The following is a 21504-nucleotide window of genomic DNA, read 5'->3' on the forward strand; positions in this document are numbered from 1 at the left end:
AGAGCAGAAGTACTATAAAATGACAATTTCCCTAACAAGAAAATGTACAAAAACCTGAGGCATCAGTTCTGGAAGTCTAAATACAGATGCAATCTAAAGACGTGTTAAAGGCTTTATCAAGTTAGATAAAAGATTATGAGTAAAAATATAAGAATCAAACTGCTAAAAAGTGATCCTGGTAAATATGATGCTTTCTCATGTTTGTGGGTTACTGCACGCACCATGAAACCATTTATTTCAAGACTATTAATGAATATGCTAAGTGCAGGATAGGGATATGACTAGATGTATTTATGCTGTTTAATATTAGTATTATGAGGTTCATTTTGTGATTGCCGTTAACAAAAGAACAGCATAAAGCAAGCACATACTTTTCTGGTAATTGACTTTGAAGAGAGTATTTCAACTCCATAAGAAAAGCACAACTGTGTATCTAAGACCACAAAACCTGAAGAACAGTAAGGTAAGCAAAAGCATACAAAGATCTTGGTATAAAAAAAGTTTAGGAAAGTTTATATGAGAATTAGCTTCCTATTTGTAACAACTGAAAGTACAGCATTACAGTAATAAATGCTGTAAATGGGTTGAACTGTGATGTTTCCATGAATATAAGTCTTAGGGATTTACAACTGATAAAAAGAAAATAAGTGCTTTTAAAAGGTGATCCAGTCTCAAGCACTGCGAAGGCAGGGTGTAAGCCCCGTGCCAGCCATCCAGTGGCCAGGACACTGACTGCAGAAGTCCTCGGCTCCATGCCCAGCACCTGAAATAGGGAATTTCCAGCTACACCACCTACTCCTGTGCAGAGGCAGTGACGGCAATTCCTACTATGGTCAGGAGCTCAAGCACCTGCTATTACCCAAAATCCTTGAAGAAAGGCAGCAGGTCATACAGATTAACCTGGGGATGGCACGGTCTGGCCTTCAGACAACCATCTTGACTGAGAAATCTTTTTTTCTCCCTCCCCCCTCCTTCCCCCTTCTCTTCTTTTCTTGAGGGATAGACAGCTAAGAGTTTTGTAAGTACTAGGATGCAGCATCAAGTCACAGAGCTGGAAGTAAAAACAAAACCCACAGTGTCGATACGATCTATCATACAAAACGATTTATGTGAGCAATCTGTACCAGAGAAAAACTAAGTTAATTATGCCATGAGAAAAAAAAAAGTGTGATTGAGCAAGTTCACCTGTAGTTCAAAAGCTCAGTAGCAATGAACATTATACAAACAAGAAATAAAGTTTAACAATTCATTTATTATCTCTAATCATCACACACTGATGTTTAGATGATTATTCAGGGCCTGAAGTGCCTGTTTCCTCCTTTCTGGGAAAGGAGAAAAGAATTTGATGTAATGGAGCCGTGCCAGGTGGCACAAACTGACATCAAGAGAACACACACAGTCCCACGTGGCTTTGCCAAGCTGTGAGCTCAAGGTAGCAGCAACCTTTTCTGTATAGGTAAATAACACTCATTTCTGAAAAGCCAAGTGAATAAGACTGCTTTTTGAATAGGATCAAATACTGCTATAACAGCTACTCACCATGGATACCAAGGTGTATGAAACAGCATAATCACAAACATTAGCAGCAGATGAAGATGCTCATACCCAAGCAGCCTAGCGCCATCCCTCATCTGCGTATTATTACTCCTACAGCTGTAGAATTGCAGAGCATTACTTGAGCACACCTCATCTATATCAGTGCAAAAGAAGCCTGCCAGTGACTTCATCCACCAATACTGCCGACAGGTTTTTGGTGAAAATCAGTTGAAGTTATCCAAACTATAGAATAGCAATATCTCATGGCTGCAACATCTGAAGCTGATTCTGTTAGATCTGGAAGGATAATATGATCATACCTTAACTGTAAGGAGGAAACAGTATAAGGAGTATGTTATAAAATTGCTTATCAAGTAAGATATAGGTGCCAACACATATGGCACTAAAAACATACAAGCAGGGTACTACCACAGCTCACTATATATTAAATTCTACATAGCCATAGCTCTGCATAGAAAGACGCCGCGTGAAAACATTGTCCTTGAGCTATTTGAGATCACAGGCAACTGTTAAACATCCAAAATTTCTGGCAGTCCACCTTGTATCTTTACTGTTTGTGTTTTAACAACAAATGCTATGAAAGCAATACAACTCCAAATAACCTGGCATGCTAGCAACTTCTTGGCTCCAGTATGGAATTAATAATTTTGAGGAAACATGCAAGGCTTCATTTCCAAGACAGATACCTCCTACTGAATGAATAATTAGTAAAAGTTTGATAATTTTTCAAACACAAAAGTCTTTCCACCCTTTCTGGTCTTACCAGTAGCAGCACCTTGCAGCCAAGTTCAACTTGGAAAAAACAGCTTTGAATGTGGCATAATTATGCTAATACCATATTTCACATTTTTTCCTCACTTCCTACTTTATTGTAAAGATGACAGAGCCAGGCTTTTGTCAGTGGTGCCCAGTGACAGGACCAGAGGCGACGGGCACAAACTAAAACACAGGAGGTTCCCTCGGAACATCAGGAACACTTCTTCACTGTGAGGGTGACCGAACACTGGCACAGGTTGTCCAGGGAGCGTGCAGAGTCTCCATCTGTGGGGATACTCAAAAGCCATCTGGACACAATCCTGGGCCCTGCCTGAGCATGGGGGTTGGACCAGATGACCTCCAGAGGTTCCTGCCAACCTCAACCTTTCTGTGATTCTGTGATCCTAGCCCCACCCCCACTCCCTGTTAATGCCTTCCTTTTCCCATTTTGATGAGTATTAACTATCCTGTCTTCCCCCATCCCCCGCAACCTGTCTCGACATGAGCTTAATCAAATTAAAGTCAACGCAATTGTATTGAGGTACATACAAGTTGGAAAGCCAGCTTCATCTGAGACATGGATAAAATCGTTATGTCTGCAAGCTTGTCTTCTGGGTTGTTTTTTTTATTTGGGGGAGTGTGAGGGTGGGGGTGATTTAAATACACAAGAGCATTTGTACAACTGTGACTTTCACTGAATTCAACCAGATAGATCAAGCTGTTGGGTCACTCATGAGCTATGACTCAACTGTTTTAGTTGCTGTTGCAGATAAGAAGCATTGAAAAATGTGCACCGATAGTACAATATTACCAGTAACAGTGAAATGCTTTGAAACATCCTCTGATTCACAAATAGTAGAATCAATAACTCAAATTTTAAGATGAGGTCAATCAGATTCAAGAAGAGCTCACATGGCACCTACTACAGAGATGACAACACAGTCCGTTCCAGTCCCATACTCCTACACTTTCATTGGGATCAGGATTCATATTTAAAACTGTGTTCCAAACATATTTAGGTCAAACACAGAAGTTAACATATTGCTGCACTTCATTACCTCTCCTCATCTACGAAGAGTTGTGGTCACATCTTGCACACCACCTGTAATTTCTGCAGTAATACGTTCGCAGATTGGATAGCAGAAGGGCCATTTGGTATGACGCACAATATAACACTAAGGAATTTCACCTAGCCCCCACTTCTGTTCTGCATACAAGTACCAACTGGAACCATGCAGACCAAGACTCACTCCAAAAACAACATGCAATCATTTTGCACACCAAAAAGGAGAAATGAGACAGCCTTCCCTTACTTTCAGCTAGCAAGTATTTGCTTTACATGTTCTGCAGTTAACAATCATCCTACTCCAGGCTGAAAGCAAAGGAGACAGTAGATCTATTAGACCAAAGAAATGGGGGAGGGCAAGGGGAGTTAAAAAAAAAAAAAATAAAAATCAGTAATTCAAAAATCAAGTACAGGCTATTTCTGGTGCCTGTAATTGGTTTCAGAAAGTCAAATAAACACAGATTACTAGCAAGGAAATCTTGAGACTATTACTGAAAGTTATGAAGTGCTCCAAAGACTACAAATGGCCCCCAAGAAAATAATTCAATAATAATAATAATAATAATAATAAATTGAACATAAATCACAAATTGTATTTATTGTGGCATAAGATGTGTATATTTCTTGGAATTAAATATCTGTCTTTTTATTAAAAACATCCACGTCTGTTCATGCTGGATTTAAAACATGAACAGAAGACATTTGCTAGATTAACACCCCTGTTATCATGTTTTAACTCTTTAAAGAATCACACAATAAAAAGTTAGTGAACTGACGAGAATCAGATGCTATGTAGTCCAAATTTTTTTTCATTAATAAATACTAACTTTATTCCTCACTCATAATATAAACCAAGATGGAAAGTAAAGAGTTAAAGCTGTTTGGCAGCTGTTACTTTAAACTCCTTTGGGTTTTATAATTTGCAGAGCATGTAATTTCCTTCACCCTGGAACTTTTTAAAAAACACCCAAGCAGAGGAATGTCACAGCAGGATCATCTGCCGTCAGTACAAGTCAGAGGTACGACACAGCAGAGGACCTCCCCCTCCAAATCTGTCACTTGTAATAAATTATTGTGTAGCCAGGAGCTGACTGAGACCAGGCAGACAGAGAAATCAAATTAAACGAGAATGTAGACTTGGACACGACCTATATAGATGTGATCAGTAGGGCTGAAGAGAGCAGTACGATTTCTTAGAGGGAGAAGATATGCAGAGAGGAGGGACAAGGACAGAGCCAAATGGCACTCTTGAATGAAAGGGACAAACAAAAGCATAAAACCTTGAGTACTGTTATTAAAATAGAGCAGTTTGAGGCAGTACTCAAGCACACAACACATGGGTTTCTTGTTAAACATGCTCAGAAAGTAAAGACCAATGTATAGCACTAAAACCCAGCCACAGTGAAATCAGATCAGAGACAAGGTCAGCAATGCAAGACCCGAAGAGCAAGCACCACACAGCAATCGGAGACTGCCTTTCAAGAGAATACCTTGGACAGAAGCTTTTGTGCAATTGAGTAAGAAAAATAATTGCTTATGTCTATAATTCTTGAAATAAATACCCTTTTTCCCATAAGCTTCTCTCTTCTGCACCTATGAAGGAAGGGTATTCCATCATACAAACATCATGTATGACTACATCAAGCCCCTATATCTGGCAGTGCGAACCCTCTCAAAGCAGAGAAACCCAACGTGGATAGAGAAGCTAACATTTAGAGACAGATAAACTGCTACCCCGTCATTTCACAACCTTGCACTAAATTTAGTTCATCTCAAAGTATCCACTTCCATCAACCCCAAGCTGTCAGTAAGATCTAATGAACAGTAAACTACCCTCCAGCTCCCACTCAGTGTTGCAGGACAATAGTTCTGAAGCAGTCCTGAGCATGTCAGCCTTTGGCAAACAAGGGTGGACCCATTCTTCTCTTACCATTAGAACAAAACCAGTAAGACACAGAGTACCTTTCACGTAATCTGTTCTATTCTGTTTACCTCTTCCAACTACTCGCATTTCCACATGAGCTTTTTTCCTCTATTTCTACCTTATTTGCCTTTCCCTACCGTGCAGCTTACAGCACTAGAAGTGGTCACAAAGCAGAACTTCTGCTATTTAGCTCCCTGGCAATGGAAAAAGGAAAAAAATAATGCAGCAACTCGACAGATTACAGCCCAGCAGAACCCCAGCCACTAACTGGAGCCCTCATGCACTATTGCTATTTACAGATACATAGAAATACAGATTTACAGATATATATATGTATGAGCAAGAAGTTACAGTGGTGGCAGGCAGTGCAAGCCCAGCATCTGCCTCCTGCAAGCACCGACAGCAAAACAACGAGACATTTGTTCCAAGCTCACGCAGCAAGGCAAAAACAACTGCACAGAAGCCAACAAGATGATTTTTTCACTTCCCTCGGTGAGTTCACAAAATGTTCATGAGAATCACCCTTTTATTTCAATTATTGCACAGGCCCCTACGACCTGGATGCAGTTACTCAAAAAGCAGCAGCAGTGGGGCTGGGATGAATGCGAAGAGCCTGCTCACTACTGTATGTTCTGCCACACCAGCCCACCCCAAAGAAGCCGCAGTTTAGGATCCTCAGTTGGCAGAAAGCCAACACAACTGACCACCTAAGTCTGCGTGCAATGTGTCAAAAAGAATACAAAGGACTGACCAACACCTCAACAGCCATTAGCCATGAGGTACTGCCATGGCTGTCAAGCTAACCAAGCTTCTCTCAAGTAGGAAAAACACACAGAAACATACTGTTCTAGCTACAGCCCCATCTACGCACACCCCTGCATGGTAGTAAAGGCCAGTGAAATGCCTTATACCACCTACACATTCAGCATCTCTCTCCAGGAACCACTGAGCAACCAACACTTCTCAATCCCTTCTGATATAGATTAAGAATCTGGGAGAAGAAGAGATATGGAAAAGAGTATTTCAGAAGCTGAAATGAAGCTGTATTTCAAGCAACTGGAAGGACAGGTTGGAACATTGCCGAGTTGTCAGGGACAACTAACTATGAGTAAACATCCAGGTAATACAACTTATATAACGCACAGTTGGAGACACTGGTCAGAGGCAAGTTCAAGTGAATGTGACAAAGCATAAAATGTCTCCAGAACTGCCACAAGGATGGAAAGCCTCCAGAAACAAGACTCAGGAAACAAGTAGGTCTTAGCACAACTCCCTGATGAACTATTCATCTCCCTCATACTTTGGCCTGCCTGTGTTCCTTGCTCTAACCACAGGAGCACGCTGAGGAGGACAGACATTCACCTCCTCTGAAAGTCAAGGTGGTCATGACTGTGTGAAGATGTAACTGGCCACTTCACCAAGGCCAACTTCTATATCACACCTGCTGGCAACAGAAGTTCTCTTGTCAAAAACAAGTGTGGCAGAAGATTCAGCCAGCAGACATATTCTGAAGAGATGGATGAGTGTGCTTACAAACTGTACAAAAAGATCAATATAGAAGACATTATGCTACCTAAATATGCATAATTTTATTTGATACTTTCTATTTCTGATAAAGAAAAACAAGAGCATATCAGTTCCAAACAGGTATATTGAGAGTACAGGAGTAGTTAGAAACCAAGGACCTACTATCATTACCAAAGAAGAACCTACTAGTACTAATTTTCACTAATGTAACTTGCAGAATAAGACTTTATTCTGTCACTTTTATGTGTATTAAGAATATCCACAAGATTCTCATTCTCTTCTTACAAGGTATGTCTTACCTTACATCAGGATAATACCATCTCAGAAGTATGATTTTTTTTCCCCCCCACTTTGGTCACAAAACATCAATGGAGAATCACACAGACTCTAGCACAAAGCACCACTGAGTTGGGAAAAAAAAATAGAAATACACAGAATTCACCAGTTTGGAGTAAATACCCTAAAAACTGACTGGATGTTGAATCAGACGTATCTTAACTACCTCTGGAACTCCTACTTACCTTAATACAGACAAAAAGATATAAAATAGGTCAGCTAAGCATATTTGTGTTTTTTAGAAAGGATAATTTTTAATAGTATCGAAGGCACTATCACAGACTAGAGACTGAATTGTCATAAGCTACTAGAACGAAAGAAAAAAATTCTAAGCAATAAAGGTTTACATGAAATATTTAAAATTCTAATATAAAAATTGACTTTTTCTGAGAAAGTTGGAAACATGTAAATACTCCCAATAACAGTATGCAAATACCATAAAAACTGCAAGAAAAAAAAAAAGACCAGAAGCCAATAATGCTTAATTAGAGGTCTCAACAGATTGTTTAAAAATCTTGAACAAGGAAGTACACAAACCCATACACTCAATTCATTCTATCTGCTAGCAAGGGTTTATTTCAAATCTATTGCCACGAACAAGAAAGAACAAACACATCTGTGTACGTTTGCAAGCCAGAGCTACTTCGAACAAAGCAACTGAGCAGAAAAGACGACACATCTTCTGGTGTTATTGAAATAGCCACAGTAATCCAAGGACAAAACTGAAGCCAAGTATTCTGGATAACACATTAATTTCATAGAATAATGACCGTTTACAAGGACAATCACTGTAAGTTGTTCAAAGTACAGAATATCATGCCATGAACACATAACTGAAAACGGTGGAAAATGCATTACAGTTTTACTACTGTGAGGTAAGCTTTGATTCATACCATATGGCCTTACAACACAAGCATGTGTGCACGTCTGCACATGTGTGCACGAATGCTGAGGTCTCCAACCCGCAATTGTATCCATCTCTGTTTTCTAGCAAAAGACAGGAGGATTCCAACAAACACTAAATTTGTAGTTGTTCAGTCATTCAGGAAAGCTAATCATACTGACTCCCCATTTTTGTCTTAGAAACCTGGCAGTTCATGCAAACTGAGATAAATGAAGGTGCGAAGACCATACCTAGCATCAATATACTACCCCGCTATGTTTGCATTTGTTTTCCCCTTTACAAGGCTTAAAAAAAAACAACCCTAAAACTTAACAAAACCAATCATGCTAGTATCTTAATAACTCATGACAAGGAGAGGGATCAATGGACATATCATTAAGTTCTTTTCTTCTCCCTATTCTGGTTAACATGGTATAAAACATAAAATATTTTTATTTCCCCCTCAGGCAAAGAGGTCCAGTGAATGCAATACATGGTTACTTCATAAAATCATGGCTCACCAGTCTGTGTCTAAAAATAAAAAAGCTAACCCAAGCATTATACTAAGAGCACAGAGAACATTATTTACAAGTTTTTATTTTAATAATTTACATCTTATTTTAATAATTTACTTATCAGCAAACTTCTCAGAAATAAACATTTACCTGCGTTGCTTCACTTTTTGAATTAAATATTTTTATTTGAATTAAAATAATTGCCCTTTATGGTATTTTCTGCATTGTAGCTACAGACAAGTACTGATTTTTTAACAGCATCTTGGATTTGAGGTGTTTTATCCTCTTGCTGTTTAACACCATGAAATGAGATTTTAATGTTACCAGCAACATCAAGCTTGTGAGCATGTTTGAAATACATTTTAAAAAGTAGTCATGTAAACAAATCTGTAGGTTGTCTTCTGGCAGACTGAAATAAAGTTACAAATTCAGCTCAACTCAACAGGGAAGGGAAGGTGAGGGAAAGAGCAAGAGGGAAAAGAAAAAACTTTTTAGTACTCGCAGCTGGAACCCACCCAAACTTCATTTCCTATATAGCAACTGCAACATGCCATCCTGTCATTTTTATGCTTTTTGTTTTTGCCTTCCACCCCCCCATCCCCCCTTACTTTCATTGAATATATATATATATATATATATGGGTTTTTGTTGGTGGTTTTGTTTGTTGGTTTTTTTTTCCAGAAACCAAGCTTGCCATCCATTTTGGGGACAAGTGGCTGTGTATCTACTTACAAAACAATCCTCAAATTTGAACATTAGTGTAGCAGGTGGGGGCTGTCTGCCTTCCCAGGAGGCAGAAAGTGAGCCCAGACTGCTGACACACCACTGTGCTGCCCACTGCCAGGCAGTTCTCTGGCTTTACCCTTTACACTCACGCAAATGTGACAAAACAAAGCACGGAATGGCAAGAAATGGGTGACTGAATCTGAAAATTATTTCAGCAGGGTCCAAGAAGAAACTGCCATAACTGAGTATCAGTAAATATCTTAAAAGCTCCCTAATCATTAAAGTAAAAATGGTATGAAATAAAACCCAACTCTTGTGTGGCCTTGGTTTACTTCCTGGACCTGACCTAGACAACGTGCCAGCTTGGTCACTGCATTTTCTTTTTACAGCTGACCGTCTTCTGCACAGTAGAAGAATCTTCCTCATCCTGTGACTAGAGAGTAAACAATGAGTGTTTATTCTCCAAGAAAGACACACCCTTTAATTCATGCTAACTTTTATTATACACTCAAGTTGCTGTAAGAATAACTTAGAGATGCAACTCAGCAAGAGAAAGCGCTATTCCTTTTGGCAAACGTACACTTCTCCTTCAAAGCCTTTGGGCTGTTAAAAGCTTTTCTGAATTTTTACAAGTTTTGGAGTAATTAAGGATGCACTCTACTATCTCCACAAAGACATACCAGAAAGTAAGCAATGATCAGCCCTGCAACCTGATACTGTCAGATACTATTTGTTTATAGCCGGTCCTCAGAGGTACCAAAGCTCTTTCATGATGGCCTATTTAGAGTATATCCTTACTAGCTGTTAATCTGTACAGCAGTAGACAAAATGACATAAAGTAACAGTGAAGGGAATTAAATTTCTGCCCCATGTCAGCATCATGGTCAGGAAACATTGCTGTGCATTTGCTCTTCCTCCTATTCAATATATACCTTCTTGAAAATGCTAGTATCACCAGAGTTTTGTAAAGCACAGGCACACAGATTAAATAACACCTAGACTGAAGAAACACCCAAGATAGTTTGGCCATAAGAATTCCAGCTTTAAGATTTTACACAATGCAGTTGGCTAGGTAGGGATAAGGCAAGATGACACTCGATCATTTTGAGTGGCTAACTGATGCAGGAGTTACTACTTGAATGCATCAGATATTAAAAAGCATCTTTGTTTATATGTAATCATCCATGGTAAACAAAATTCCTTCTACTGCTGTGAAGGAATCTACAAGGCTATCACTTACCTGTAAGAGTTTTGATCTTGACAGCTTACATACACTCTTTTTGTATTTGTCTTCACCAGAAAAGAATTTATGAAAATACAGAGTATTCACTTAAAATCATGCATTAACTTGCACATGGGAATAACCATTACTTTTCCACTACAATGCCAGAAAAACTACTCTACTCTGTTATGAAGCCAGTCACCCCTCAAAACCCAAAGATTTTTTCTGTGCAGAAAGTTAGCTTGTGACATGACACTGCTTTGATTGCTGCCAGAAGAGCTGAGCCCTCTCAGCAGATGTTGTCAATAGTAAACCATGCTTCAACAAGAAAACCCCACCAAAAAACAAAAACAAACAAAGAAAACCCAAAGAAAAGAGAAAGTTACTGAAAGATCAACTACATACTCACAGGTAAAATTATGAATTAAAACAAGATCTCCAGCAAGATTTTGAACCTAGCTAAAGAGTGCCAAGTAGTTTTCACTGAGGCAAAGCTTCACAGAGCAGATTGCTATTCTTATCTGATCTAAAGAAGGTAGTCCTTATCTAATCAAATGTCTGGAAAAACTAAGTTTTTGACAAGAATTTTAGTACATCAGGTTCTCTTCCTTCAATAATCGAATTTTAAAGTACTTTTACTAGTTTAACATTCCAAAGCCTCCTGCAGTTATAACTCAATAGCTTGCAGCAATAAGTAAACTTGAAATGAAACCCGTTAGAAGCTCTTGCTCCTGCTGCTTCAGGCTGCTTGAAGCAAGTGTCTTTTTAATTTGCATATAGACTGCTAACAACAATATTTACATCAAGTTTAATGCCATAGTTACCTCTAAAAAGTTTTAACTTGCAGTACACTAAAGAATGAAATAACTATCCTGTAAGAACAAAGGAAATTTTAACTTTAATATAAAGAAATTTGTTTTCTTCAAAAGTTTTAACAGTAGGGGAAAAAAAGTGAGTCCCCACACAGGCACTCTGCAAAACAATGAAAATGCAGCTCTCATTTCAAACATCTGTGTCCCTGGCTCCTGTAAATCATACATCATGAACCTGGCTCAAACTTAAGTTTTTTGCCAGGACCTCGACTGTAGCACCACATGCTGAAATAAGGTGAGTTGCAAGAATACTCTGGGTACTAGTAGTAAAGCTAAAAGAGCAAGTATATCACTGTGTTTCACTGTGTCTATCAACATTACTACCACAAGTAGCTTTTTGAACTACTGTAATATTTGTCCAGGTCAGCATGCTACTCAGCAGGTTTCAGAACTTGCCAGGAGCACAATTCAGAGGGAAGCGAAGAGAGCAACTGTTGCTCCCATCTTGAGCTGATGTCACATATTCTGCAAACACAACGCTGCGCCTGGGCAAGTTTATCGCCCTGCTGCCCCCTGCGTATTCCCACCCTCATCCGCCTCACCCCTGCAGACCATCAGTCCTGTCTCCAGAGCTCCTGGACCCGTTTATTTCCCTAGCAATACTTGCCCAACTCAAACAGAAGCAAGAAACGGCCACGAACACTCCCTACCAGACTTTCCTGCCAGTCAGCAACAAAAGCACTCCAAGCCTTTCAAGATATGAGAGGGCCAACAATACAGGGACAGAAGAAGGAAGGGTAGCAAAAGGAGTGAAAACTTCTTATCTCTCAGCAGAGACCTTAATCTAGGAGGCATCAACGCAGAAGTGCAGTAACTAAGGAAAGCAAGGCAATTATCTGGAGGAAAGTGAGAATTGCGCTGGCTGACAGAGTTCAGAGAGGAGTGACCAGACACTATCAGGCATCGCGCGCTCATTATGCCAAAATGTACATTCACAGCTAGCTGACAAAAGTTCTCTTCCAGAATGCTAAACTAAACATCCAGTACTGCCCTCCACATTTCTTTGGAATTTAAATGGGTCAAAGTGCATCATTTCCTCTCAAGCCATTTGGGACATCCAGAGAGCAAAGATGACCCAGGTCCTAACCTGCCCATTACCCTACAACTAGGAGAAACACTCATGAGCACTACACCTCACAGTTCACTTGAAATGAAAAAGTGGATGAAGCTCTGTTTAAACTACCACACAGGGTACAACCTGGACCGAGGCAGGAACAAAAACCTGTCCTGATGGAGACAGAGACAGTCACAGCTGAAAGTATCTCAAATCATCTGCCAGTACCTAGGTCCAGGTCTGCCAGTATTCACTGCTCTTATGCAGTTTTTTCATCTACTGTAGGCAAATTAGTTTTTAAGAAATTCTTTACACTTTTCCTTTGAACAATGGGGTGGTGTCTTATTTTCAGACCATAGCCATTTCCTTTGAGCGGTAACTCTTAAAACAGTTAACTTGCTAAATGTTGTGCCCTACACCTTCTCTTATAATTCTGCAAAAAGTTTAATCCTGCATCAATGGCACTGCTGCCACGTACTTGTTTTCCCTTATCAGCTCTTCTCAGCCCCTTCCTCTGCAACAGCAACAGCAATTGTGTAATTCCCAATGAATCCAACTGGGGAAATGATCCAGGTGAAGGCTAAATTGGTGCATACAGCAGTTTTCAGTTGGATAACTTTCTCAATCTGGTTTACCACATTTCTACACAAATGCCAGTAAAAGAAAATACACAAAGGTGAGAGTAACAATGCAGCTTAATCCAGAATAAATCAACTCTTGGGAACATAAAGGTAATTAAAAACATGGCAAAAAACACTTTGACAAGCCCGAACAACTCTGCAAGCCTCCTTACTTGTTTCTAAACCATTCTTTTTGTTTATTTACCCTTGAGAGTGAAAGACTTAGGCTCATAAGCATAATGTTACAAAGACAAATGGTTTAGAAATGTAAATAGATAATAACTCTTGTTTGAGCCTTGAGAAATGCAAGATAACCCAGCCAGATAACCCAAGAGTGTGTGTTCCTTCACAAAGCTTATTACATAGTATATATTCAGTAGTTCTAAGGCCAAGCCAGAGGGCAACACCATGCTGATGAAACTTCCAGTTACAGTATCTGAGGGAGGATTAATATGACTAAATGGGAGTACAAACAGCATTGTCTAGGCTGCCGTGCTAGTCAGTCAAGATCCACACAGCACAATTCATCTGACCAAATGTGCTTACTCCAGGTGACAGGAATGACACTCAGCCCCATTAGCTGAAAAGATTAGATCTTCATGTCTGTAAAATGTCTATGGATGACTAGCTAAGATGTAGACACTTGCAGGCACCTGAGTTAGGCGAGATGCCTCCTACCTCAGATGACAATTGCATATCCCTCCCATGAGAAGTCTTACATCCACCCATCAAGCACAGACCGAGAGATGAGACAGTTGGATCTTAACCTTTCACTTTGCACAACTTTTCATGGCATGGTGGAGAGCAAGAGGAATGGACAAAACTGCCGATACATTAATTCCCTTCCAACAGCAGCCCAAATACAGCATTTATCTTAATTTGTTGTTGCTTTGTTATCAAGCAAGTCTCATAACATCACCTGAGAAATACGTATTGCTGTATATGTCCTTGCTTATAAAGGATGAAAGAAATACAGTTTTTTCAGTAATTCAGTCACAAAGATGGGATGAAACAAGAGGGAGGTCCCAACACTGCTACCACCTCTGTAATTACTGCATTAAGAAGAAAGGACTCTTTTCTTGAACAAAGTAGTAGTACCTTATGCCTCTACCTCTTATTTATCTCAGCATCTACTGATTGTCAAGGTAAGCTCCCCTTTACTGTTAAACATTGCTATTGTATTACTAACACCTGGCACATAGTACAGTAGTTGTCAGCACTTTTGCAGCTAGAACTTAAGAAAACTGGAAGCATTTTGCACCTTAATGAATTCAGCTTCTTTGTCATCCCAGAGCCAAAAGGATGCAGCTACTTCCTTCCCCTTGGCTTCACCCTGGCACTCCATTTCCTCCCTGCTAAATGCAGTTGCCACTGTGTCTCCTCCAAGCCTGGTTCCCACTGAGCAGAGAGGCCTCTACAAGAGCCACTCCAAGTCCAGCAAGGCTTATGCAGGGGTCTCCTCTACTGTTGTGTGCTCATCTCTCCCTCTGAAAAACAACCGTTACACCAGCACAGCAGAGTCTTCCATAGTGCAGGTTCCTACTCACAGAGACAGGCAGGCTTCACCTCCTGGTGCGTGAGGTATATGGATAACAGATAAAGCCAGGATTTCACTCCCTAGCGTGCCTCCATAGTATGGCACAGACAGTGACAGCTCACAGAACTGCAAAAGCTAAGAGTAGGAACAATTGAAAGATAGCTTCAGTGTTGGATTTCAGGGAATTTTATGCCCTGCTATGGAGACTGCTTCTATTCAAAATATACTGTATGTCCACAGTAGTTGTTTTAATATACCAAATCCCCCAAGTAGCTAGTGAGGGAGCTAAACTTACAGACTATATTGTACATAAATTAATCTTTCCTTCAGCTAGTCTTGAGATCTGTTGCTCTTCAAACCAGCAAAAAAGTGACATGGGTATATCTGAACCACAACATTGGCATTTTACATGAAATGAAAATGTAGCTCTATGTTGAAATATACTTCAATACTACTCTCAAGGGCTTAGATTCACCATTAAGTGAAGTACGATTCTGTCTTAGTATTCTGAAGTGAAAGATTCAATGCACTTACTAAAAGCAACAAGAAATTACAGTATGTCCACATTCTTATGGCTCTGTATTAACAAATATGTATGTAACTTTCCAGTTTCCAATAAAAATAAAGATTGTGTTTGTAAAAAGCACGTGTATAATGCTTCTTACCATGCACAACAAGCCAGATATTACATTAACTTTTCAGTTAATGTAAGCCAGCTTACAGGAAAGAGTTTCTGGAATTTCTGAAGAAAACAAAAAAAAGCAACATTCAGTTCTCTTTGTTATTTCCCAAAATAAAATGTTTTAGTGTATATTTAGCATGTATTATATTTAGTATTATTAAACTCATTTGTTCTAGTAAATACAGCAACTTACACAGACTTCTTGCCTCCCTTATTTGTGATCCCTGACAGATAAATGGTTGAGACCTGTGAGAGAGGCAGAATACCAACAGTGTCGTTTCTCTCAGAAGTTGCCTTTCTTCATATCTAAAGGCAGAACTGACATATACTGGAGCAAAGGGAAATTACTCCTACAAAAATTGCAGCTTGCATAAGGTAGTCAGTGTATAATGTTACAGAAAAACTGAAAGTGCACACTTTGATTTCAAGTTGCAGGTATTTTGGAGAGATTACTTAGTTTGCCTTTGGCTGACTGGAAGACTAACTATCCCCCTAAATTATAAGCTGAAGGCACATGACACAATTGTATTGATCAAATGTACTAGAGTAATCTGAGATATGTGGAAAAGCAGCATCATTCCCGGCCATACTGCTATCCAACAGCCAAACTTCAAGCAGGGTTGTTAAGAAATGTCATTAAAGCTGAATCACCAAGCTTCCAGGTACTGTGCATACTATACTGACATGACCTATGCATCGAGTTTCCTTGCCATACATTTTCCTCTCAGTTTTCTTCATGCAGCAAGACTGTAGCCAGTCATTACCCACAGAAGATGAGTAAAAAACTCATTTGAAGTTTGTACTAACAGAAGGCAGAGTGACATTTCTTCTCTTCCATGCACCAAAACCATTGGAGATTTCTTAATTTTTTTGACAAACCTAAAACCACAATCCTTCTCCCTCCCTAGCACACAAATACATATACCCAGGCTTCTGTTACATTAACAAGCATAATGGTCAAACTGCATTTCATTGCCACCAGAAACCTCTCCTGTAGAGGGGACTGCTATTTGAAACCATTCACTTGGCCAGAAGTTGGCACAGAAAACAGCCGTCCCTAAAAATTTCATGAACCAGGTTCTAGTCTCAAACAGTAAGAGGTGTCAGTGCGAGGTCTGAAGAAAAAAAGACAAGAGAGGGGGGAAGGAGAAGGTTGTTTTAACCTTTGTGTTAGGCAACACATGGCAATTAACACCATCTCAAGACACAAGTGGACAAGACCACAGGGAAAGCCAGCATGTGAGTTTGCTGTCACTTGACAAGTGCATACACACATTATTTAAGGTAAAATGAATCACTTACTGCAAGGTATTACAAGCCAAAAGGGTGAATACAAATGTTTAGCAGAAAAAACCTGCAGTTTTAAACCCTCAGCTCACCTAGGTAATTTGTTCATCTGACAGAAAATCAGTTACTAGGCATTTGCAGGCATCCGTAGTTGAAGGTAAACAAGAAAAAAAAAATATCTACTGCTTACCTGGATCTGATAACCGATAAAAGCAACGAATACCTCATCCTCATTAAGATTTTACAATACTATCTTGTACTAAGTAAACAATTTGTTCCTCCACTAAAATAAAACAACAACTTTGGTACTGCTTTAGAGCAATTTAGCTTCTACTCTTAGGAGTCCATTTGTGGTCTCAATAAAAGAAATACTTGCATTTGAAGGTCATTAGTAATTTGCAGCTGACTGAGAAAAGACAGTACGGCAGTGCAAGACGAGAGAAAGACTTCATTTCTGCATCATCTAAACTTTATTATCATGGGTAAAACTGCAAGCTTGGGATTACTGACTAAAAAAAAAAAAAAAAAGCCAAAAACTTGAAGGTCTTCTCACAGCTGTTACTGTGCTGTCTAGAGAAGAAGCCTTTAAAAAATGTCCAGCTGAAATGGTTGTGAAATTAGCTTTCACAATGTCAAGTAATGTAATGGCTGTTTGCAGACAGGCAATTCCAAACAGCAGCACTCAAGCATTAACTCTCCTGTCCTCCATGCACAGAGTGAGGAGAAGATGCTGCGGATTCTGACTAAGCAGCAACAGCTGAACTTTTATTCACCATCATACTAGGAAAAAGAAGTATCTCCCTGATCTCCTTCTGGGACTATGAAGGTGGGATATCCTGAGTATACTAATCTACTAGTCCTTGAATTGGGTGCAATTTATTACTCAAATATAAATAATTATAACTTCTTCATTTGGAACAACTAACAAAATATGAAGACATGAATTAAAACCAATACTCGTTGCAGCAGGAGTCATACTGGACTTCTGCATTGCAACACACTATTTTAGGCTTTCTCTTAAAAGACCCTCCCTAGCATCTACAAATGAATCGCCCTCATCTTCTACTGCAAAACGAAGTATACAGTCGACAAAGAAATTTAACCCCTTCTCAAATTACACTGATTTTGCCTACATTCTCCCTTGCTAAGGCTCCCTAAGTTTAAAAGGGATCTGCTCATATGAAGAAAACTCACTGTGTATTTTGTCTGTACTCATCAGACAAACCACCACTTCCCAGTAGGAATACAGCTTAAGAGCTGGTTTGTTTTCTTTGTTTTAATTAAAATCTCTACACATTTATTGCAGCATTCAAAACAAGTTCTGGAATACCTGATAGAACAATTAAACAAAAAAACCCCACAAAAAAACCCCCCTTAAACCCATAATTTAGTCCTCACCTGAAACACTTGAGAGGTTTCAAGCATTTGAGGAAAGTTAAAGAGATAAAGCCTTACCAAGCCCTAAGTGTACCTTCATGGATTTCTCACAACCTCACTGCTGGGGCTCTAAGCATCAACACTGACTAAAAATGAACAACTCATCTGTATGGCTGTTACTGTAATAAAAAAAAATAAGTTACAGAAACTTAGAGGGTACCCCTGTGACCTTCAGAGGTCACAACAGACCTGCATAATGAATCAAATAAGGTAATAGTGTGCCAGTCATCCAATTTTCTAAATAGGGTGCTAAGTGCAGAGCTTAATTACCAGTACTTTCCATATTCACAGATTATGCAATCAGTCTGGCCAAGCAGAATTTGAAGCTGGAACTGTCTGAACCTACGGCTGAGAGCAGCAGAAGAGAGAAATGCTTGATGCAAAGCATTGCTCCTTATCCCTTCCTTAACCAGAACACCAATGACAAATCCCATCTTCAAATAGCTCCAAATCCAAGACGTATTTATTTGGTCTGTTAACACAGGCATGGAATGTCTTAACTGAGTCTCATCTAATCTGTTCCTCTTCGAGGAGGGCTCTCCGCACTAGTCTCTTGTAAACTGTCCAATAATAAATATTGCAGCTGAAACAATTACTCCCTGATGGCATTGTCTGGCTTTCTCAACTCCACCTTTATTCCCATCCCTTGTTTTTTCACTAATCTCTTCCCAGCTGCAAGGGGAAAGTTAGACATCTGCAAACATCCCTGAACTTTGGCAATGGTCCCTCACCTGTAGCTACAACTATCACCATGGTGCTAAAAGGGCAGGAGGGAAAAACGGTTTAGATTTTACAACCACTTGGCACTTACTATGCTCAGTATACAAACAAGGACTGTGCCCAATACCAAAACTCTTTTCCCCAGAAGATGTTCATGCTTGATGATTAGGAACTTACTCAAGGCTACAGGCTGGCATTGCATAAACTTTCAAAAAAGGCTCATGGTAAGTGGCTGGTAAATAGTCAGCAGAATATACTTCAATATGAGAATAGCTCTACATATCCGCTTACCAATGTACATGTCCAAAGAGTAAAGACTGGGCTAGTAATTAGACTTTGGAAAACTATGCTACCTATGAAAACTTGGATGTTCTTACATGGAAGATAAAATTAGACCATTTGATTTAGATAGAAACGTTTGCCACTCACTGAAATAGCTGCCTATTACTCAAATCATCAGCTACCAGGCTTGACATGGATGTAGCTGCTATAGAGACAAGTCTCCACATACCATGAATTGAGCTTGACAACAGAAGATGAGATCAACAGGGCAGTTGAAAAGCACTAATTCTGCCAACACCTCACCACTCTGATCACATATATGAAAAAGATTTTCCATATGACACAGAAATTACAATAAATTTTGATAATACCTTCATATCCAAAGTGCTACTTTCAAGGGATGAACACCGTTCTGTTTTTCTGGCACACTTATCAATAAACTCAGTACAGTCCTGAGCTCACTGGCCTTTTGAGTTACAGTTTAGTACTTCTTATTCCAGAACTGCTATTGCTTTGTCCTTAAAAAAAGGCAGAAATAGGACATTACACTTGATGCCAGATTGCCTAGCTTGGAAGAGTTCGCTACAAGGTACCAACACCTTTTGAATACTCTGTATCGGAGCAGAGGCCCACCTAGACCTGAGTTAGTATACCCTAAATACAGCAAAAGACAGAATTCAAAGAGGTTACTTCTAACATTTTCCTTCCTGCGGCAAGCAGGGCTTACTGATTCTTACCGACACATGAGACAGGAAAGCTTGGAGGCACCGGACGCTGCTCGCCACCGAAGCGAAGCAGCCCTACCACCTCGTCCCACATGGCATGTTCAGACACTCGACAACGCGTGCCATCGGGCTGGCGCTGAGCGCTGGGGAGGTCGCATTTCCCCCTAATGCGTTTCGTACCCCCAGGTAGACAAGTTCTCTCCTTCCCCACACAGCCGCGGTCCCGGCAGGCGCGACGCCGCCGCAGGGTCCCTGTCAGAGGCCGGTGGAGGGGCTGCCCCGCCACCAAAGGCAAGGGCCGTGGCAAGCGGGGCACAGGGGATGTCCCCCCGCCAAGCCCCCACCGGGGCTGAGGGCAGGTGCACCTCGCCGCCCTGGGGACCGCTCGCCACGGCACCTGTGAGGATCAGGGCAGAGCAGCCTACGGCAGGACCCCGGCCCGGCCCAGAGGACCCGGGAGCTGCCCCAGGTGCCGGGGGAGCCGCCGAGGCCTCCCGGGGGCTCGGGTACTGCCCCGCTTCTGCTCCCGCCCGGGCGAAGGCGGAGGGGGCCGGCGACCCTGACCGGCCGGGGCAGCGCCTTTCCCCGGCTGCCCAGGGGCGCAGCGGCCGCCCGGCGCCGTGACAGGCCCCCGCCCGGCCGGCGGGCAGCCCACCGCGCCGAACAAAAGGCCCGGCCGAGGCCCGGAAACGTCCCGGGGCGGCGGGCCGAGCCGCGCCGCCAGACCCGGGGGCCAGCCCGCTGCCCGGCGTCCCCACACGGCCGGTGGCAGGGCCTGCCGCCGCCGGTGCCCCTCAGCCCGCCTCTCACCGCCGCGTCGGGCCCTGCAGCGGGCACAGCGGGGAGGCGGGGGGAACCGGGGGAGATGGTCGCAATGCAATAGCTCCGGCGGCGCTGAGGGAGGGGGCAGCACAATGAGGCCAGCGGCAGCCCCTGCCCCTTCCGTTAACAAAAGCACCCCCGCCGCGGGGCTGCCTTCGCCACCCCGGGCCCGGGGGGTCTGCAGCAGGCGGCGCCCCCGCTGCGCTCCGCGGGCGGTGGGAGCCGGGAGAGGTCTCGCATGGCCGCCCCCGCTCCTCCGCCGAACCGCCGGGCCCCCCAAGTTTGCCGCCGCCCGCACGATGCAGCCCCCCGCCGCCCCGCGGGGGTCGCCGCACAAAGCGGGCCGGTCCCGCCGCCCTTCCCGCACCGACCTTGAGTCGCCTCGGGCGCCCCTAAGGTTTTGGTCACCGCCTTCCACACGTTGCAGCCCAGCAGGCAGAGGAGAAGCGCCGCCGACCTGCTCATTTCCACCCGCCGCCGCCAGCCGCCGCCAGGGAGGGAATCGCCGCCGGAGCCGCTGCCCGGAGGAGGAGGAGGAGGAGGAGAAAGAGCCGCATCAGGGGCTGGCCCGCTCCGCGCCTCCCTCCATGTTGCCGCGCGCTGCCCCTCCTGCTTTCTCCGCCTGCTGCATTGTCGTCCCGCCGCTGCGCCCCGGCCTCCGCGTCCCGCGTTGTCCCCCCGGGCGGGCGGCGGGGGGGAGGCGGCCGTGCTCCGCGGCCCCGGCTGCCTGCCTGGTTTTATTTTTTAAGGGTTTTTTTTTTCCCCCGTTTATTTTTTTTTTTCCCCTCCGGTCTCCCGGCAGGGGCAGCAAGGCTCCGCCGCCCGCTGGTTAACCCTTTGCGGCAGCCCCTGCCCCGCGCGGCGGGCCCGGCGGGACAGCGCCCCCTGCCGGCCGCGCCCCGCCCCGCCCCGCCGGCCGCGGGTCCGGGGGCCGCTCCCCGGCGAGGCGCGGGG

At 42.4% G+C, this 21504-nt stretch overlaps 1 protein-coding gene across 4 annotated transcripts in view; it reads right to left on the reverse strand.

The window, feature by feature from the left end:
- FAM171A1 (family with sequence similarity 171 member A1) overlaps positions 1 to 21504 on the reverse strand; it is a 98374-nt gene that overhangs the window by 69125 nt on the left and 7745 nt on the right. For 2 of the 4 annotated variants that reach the window (XM_056336485.1, XM_056336484.1), the window contains exon 1: positions 20922 to 21353. The exons of 1 other annotated variant lie outside the window; for it this stretch is intronic. In XM_056336485.1, the coding sequence (XP_056192460.1) occupies positions 20922 to 21015 (94 nt within the window). In that variant the 5' untranslated portion in view covers positions 21016 to 21353. Of the gene's footprint in view, positions 1 to 20921; positions 21354 to 21504 lie in introns of those variants that run through there. One more of the 4 variants, XM_056336483.1, reaches the window with a different exon arrangement.

The sequence above is a fragment of the Falco biarmicus genome, chromosome 4, assembly GCF_023638135.1.
Source record: "Falco biarmicus isolate bFalBia1 chromosome 4, bFalBia1.pri, whole genome shotgun sequence".
NCBI classification, from domain to species: domain Eukaryota; kingdom Metazoa; phylum Chordata; class Aves; order Falconiformes; family Falconidae; genus Falco; species Falco biarmicus.